The sequence below is a fragment of the Drosophila nasuta genome, chromosome X, assembly GCF_023558535.2.
Source record: "Drosophila nasuta strain 15112-1781.00 chromosome X, ASM2355853v1, whole genome shotgun sequence".
Lineage (NCBI taxonomy): Eukaryota > Metazoa > Arthropoda > Insecta > Diptera > Drosophilidae > Drosophila > Drosophila nasuta.
The window spans coordinates 13,497,538-13,502,310 of NC_083459.1; the positions used below are offsets into that span (position 1 = coordinate 13,497,538).

The 4,773-nt window shown below is 30.9% G+C and overlaps 1 protein-coding gene across 1 annotated transcript; it reads right to left on the bottom strand.

Moving 5' to 3' along the window:
• Positions 1-288: 288 nt before the first annotated feature.
• Positions 289-2,501, bottom strand: LOC132796996 (uncharacterized). The gene is made up of 2 exons (XM_060808395.1): positions 2,026-2,501; positions 289-623 (listed from the first exon to the last, which is right to left on the bottom strand). Exons 1-2 carry the CDS (start codon positions 2,383-2,385, stop codon positions 384-386), a joined length of 600 nt encoding a protein of 199 aa, XP_060664378.1. The 5' UTR covers positions 2,386-2,501; the 3' UTR covers positions 289-383.
• Positions 2,502-4,773: the final 2,272 nt, after the last annotated feature.

Below are 4,773 nucleotides of genomic sequence, written 5' to 3' on the forward strand. Positions count from 1 at the left end.
TGGTTGGAAAATTCTGACAAGACAAGCGAAGAAGAGTTCAACAGAAATAATAAAGTTAAGCTGTATTTTTTGTTGTTTTTTTGGTTTTTTTGTGCAAGGTGTGTTCACTAGGCACGGGTCTTGTGGCAACTTGTGGCAGCTTGTGTGCGTGCCGCTTAATTGAGCTTAATGCCAGCAACTTGGACAAGTCAAGTCCGGACAGCAAGCTGTTCGATACAATTAGGCAGTGCCTCCACCTTTTTAATGATAACCCATTCATTTTAATGGTCGACACACACACACACACAAAAAGGGTGCCACACTTCAGAGAGATCTTGTTTTCAGTTTAATATATATATGTATATATAACTTTGTTTTTTTTTAATTTTGGTAAAAATTTGTCGTCAGCGCGTTAAGCCAAAGAATCGAAACGCTTCGACCAGGTTGCTTTTAATGGCATTATCAAAAACCTTTCGCACACAGTTGACCAACGCAAGGCTGCAGATCAGCCGCAGTATCGCATAGAGCGTCTTCGATTGCAGCTGCACGCGGCCAGTGACCAGATCCACAATCCACAGCAGAATATCCAGCTTGAGCACAATCGAGTTCACGAATAACCATGGCAGCAGAAAATACGGTTTCATCTAGAGTTAGAGATAACATTTATGAATGAATAACATTTTAATTGAATAAATATTTATTCACAGCTTTTTGCTGTGATCTTAAATATTGACAAAGGATTTGAACTATCCATACTTTAAAACTACCCATGCTAACTCAACTCTCCACTGAGCTAAGTTGCTGAAATTTTCGTATAATAATTGTACTAACTCTTAAAAGAGTCGTAGACTATTTTCATACGTTTTTAACCATCCATACATTTAAGCTAACTAAGCGAACTCGACTCTCCAAGCACCTAAGTTGCTAAAATTTAGTATAGTTAGTTGTGCTAAAACATAGAAGTGTTCTAAGCTATGTTTATACGCTTTTAACCATCCATACATAATATCTAACTATGCGAACTCGACTCTCTACAGCGCAAAGTTGCTGAAATTTGGAATACATACTTGTACTAAGAAATAAAATTGTTTTAGACTATGTTCATATGCTTTTAACCATCCATACATTTAAGTTAACTAAGCGAACTCGACTCTCCACGGACCTAAGGTGCTCAAATTTTGCATTGTTAGTTGTGCTAAAACATAGAAGTGTTTTAAGCTATGTTTATACGCTTTTAACCATCCATACATATTAACTAACTATGCGAACTCGACTCTCTACAGCGTCAAGTTGCTGAAATTTCGTATACATACTTGTACTAAGAAATAAAAATATTTTAGACTATGTTCATACGCTTTTAACTATCCATACATTTTAGCTACCTATAAGAACTCGACTCTCCACAAAGCTACATTGCTGAAATTTGATATAGATATTATTACTTTAATATTAATGTGTTGTATTGACAAAGAAATGTGATTTAAGAAGCGATTGCAATTTTACATAATCTTATTGTGGATTCTTATAACTATCAATACATGGAACTTCGTTATAAAAATGTTATACAAATATTTTTTACTAAGATATAAACAAAATAATGGTATTTGATTAGATTTAAATAAAAGATTTCTACTACATTGTTAGAATTGTGAATACCTTAATATCCATGAACTCAATTAGGTATATAAACTCTTCTCGTGTTTAATTTAGTTGTTAAATCTTTCACTTTATTATAAAAGAAAAATATTATACGATCTTTCTTATATCTAGAAATTCGATTGAACTAAACTTATTAATAAAAATTGCTTATTTACAAATGAATTTACAAGTTTTAACTATAATCTTAAACTATTTAAGTAAACGCAACGTTGTTGAAATTTGTTAAAGATATTTTCTCTTTAACTTTGTTAAACTAAATCTGTTTCGTTAACCATATGAACTCGGCTCAGCTTGCAGTAATGTTGCTGAAATTTGCTACAACTGCAGATTATAAGTTTTGGAAGATTTTTACGTTGAGATCAATGTAAAAACGATATTTCGACTTACACTCAGCAGTCCATAGACCAAAAGCAGCCAGCAGTGACACATAAGAAGGGCGCCACAAAGTCGAGCCTTGCGCAGCATTTGTGAACTGAAAACATTGAAGCGTCTTGGCCGCGACATGCTCAGAGTACAATTTGGATACCGATAGATGTGAACATACTCCCGAATGCTGCAATAGGCACCGAATAAACTCATGCCAAGGACAAAACAGAACATCAGTGAGAACTTTTCGTAGCGACCCATGGAGAATTCCATCACATAATCCCAATAATCGCGGAGACGTTCTTCTCTGAACGAGCAGCTCTTTTGATATCCGCTGTCCATCCAATGTCGAAATAGATTCACTTTGAACATATTTTGCATATTTTTAAGCTGATCCGAAAACTACAATCCATATAAATGTAAATCGCAAATGTTTATAAAAAGTGTGTAAAAAGTATTGTGCTTCATTTAAAAGTGTTACTTTACTAATTCTGATAAATGTAAATTAAAGACTACTTGGTTTTTGATGGGAAATATTGTAGTAAAGTTATCTATATAGAGTAGTCAATGGTAGTCAATTTTTGTACGGTATTAATCGAATAACTATTAAATGCTGGCATTTATTTTGGTCAGTTGCATTCAAAGTGAGTTTCATAGCTGAATAGTAAACGTTTAAAAAGTTATATAATAAATAATATATATTTTCGAATTTTTGTTTGTAATCTAAGCAGTATTAATTAGAAGCATTTTTGGTATTTATTTTAGTATATTTGATATTAATTCATTAAATGCTGGAAATTTTTTTTGATGATACAAAGATAGTAAATATAAATTTTAGGTTTTATAATTTCTGAAGTACTAATTTTTCTTCAGTATTTTCTAAAGTTGTGGTATAAAAATGTTCACTTTAAATTAAATGGTTTTTTTTTTAACATTTACACTGCAAATAAGTTGCATATTTGAAAATAAAATAATAAAAATAGAAGAATTTATATATAATAGTAATAAAAATATATTCATATTTTGTTTTTTTAATCTAAGAAGTATTAATTACTAGAATTTTTGGTATTTATTTTAGTATTAATGATATTAGTTCATTAAATGCTTGAAATTGTTTTTAGGATTAAATTATATTGCACATAAGATAGATAAGATAGTAAATATAAATTCTATAGTTTACAATTTATGCAGTACTAATTTTTATTCAGTATTTTCTAAAGTTGTGGTATTAAAATGTTCGCTTTAAATTAAATGGTTTATTTTAGACAGTTGCATATTTGAAAATAAAATAATAAAAATAGAAGAATTTATATATAATAGTAATCAAAATATATTCATATTTTGGTTTTCTAATCTAAGCAGTATTAATTACTGGCATTTTTGGTATTTATTTTAGTATTAATGATATTAGTTCAGTAAATGCTGGCATTTAAATTGAAACTTCAAAGTGCGTTGAGTAGCAATTAATTTGCCTTTAGGGGAATGTTCTTCTTTAGATATTCGCTTGCCCTACAAACTGTTTGAATTCAATTGAAATTGAAATGCAGTCGACCCGCATGGAAATAATTGTGAATAGGTTTTATAGGCAATATCAAAACAAAACTACAAAAAAAACCCCTATTGCAATGCAAGATGTATGATAATAATAAATAAGAAAGGCAAAAGCATGCAAATGCAACAATTTATTAAACAAATAACAAATGCCTGCGGGAAGAGAAAACGCAGTGGGAAAAAGGGCAGGAGAGGAGGGGAAAGAGGAAAATGAAAAACCCCCTCCAAAAGTTGAGAGCACAGGTGAGAAGGGAAGGAGGAGGAACAAGAGGAGGAAGCTCTCAATTAGTCAGCCGCATTGCGATACGTTTGGTAATTTCCCGGTAGTCAGAAACAACAACAACAACAATAACAACAACAACGTATCTAATTAACTTTCTATGCATTTGTGTTCGTGGCGTAATAATTGCCAGGCTGATTCACTGCAATAACAACAATAAAACAGCGCAAACAAGTGAGTACAGTAGACAAAAACAAAAAAAAAAACAGGTAATAGAGGCGCCACTTGGGTGCCAAGCAGTGACAATGATGAAATTATCATTGTATGTGAAGTAGTTGTAATATTACTAACTGCAGTTCAAAGTTGAACACGAAGATGAAGATGAAGATGTTCCGAGATGTCGTTAAACGCATTCGACAGATACGCAGATACTTAAGCTAGATATGTTGATAGCTAGATCCGAGTTACTGAGCAAAGTTTTATGGCCCAAACAATTGAGCTAGCCGCAAAAACCCTTTTGTCAAGTGTTCTTGCTGTGCACTGAGCGAAAAAATTGAGTGCGAATAATTACAAAGTGTGTAAAAATTGAAATGCATGAAAATTATACTAAAAAAAAGGAACAATATATAAGAAATACATTTCAAAAATGTATATATTTGAATAGCTAATAATAAATAAAAATGGCAAATTAATGTACTGAAATAATACTAAAAATATACCAAATTTTATATTTATATTTTATGCAATAATAGGTAAGAAAGCTAAACAAGTAACAAAAGCAAAAGCGGTGCGATATATTAAAATATACCAAACAATATACCGCAAAAATACTAAATATACCGATTCAAAATTGCGCCTATTATTCTCTGCAGATAGCGGGTATATAGAATAAAACTTTTTTAATTTTTGAAACATTCCAAATGAATATACCGAAAAAATACTAAATTAAATAAAATAAAATAAATAATGCATTAAATTAAAATAGACTAAACAATATA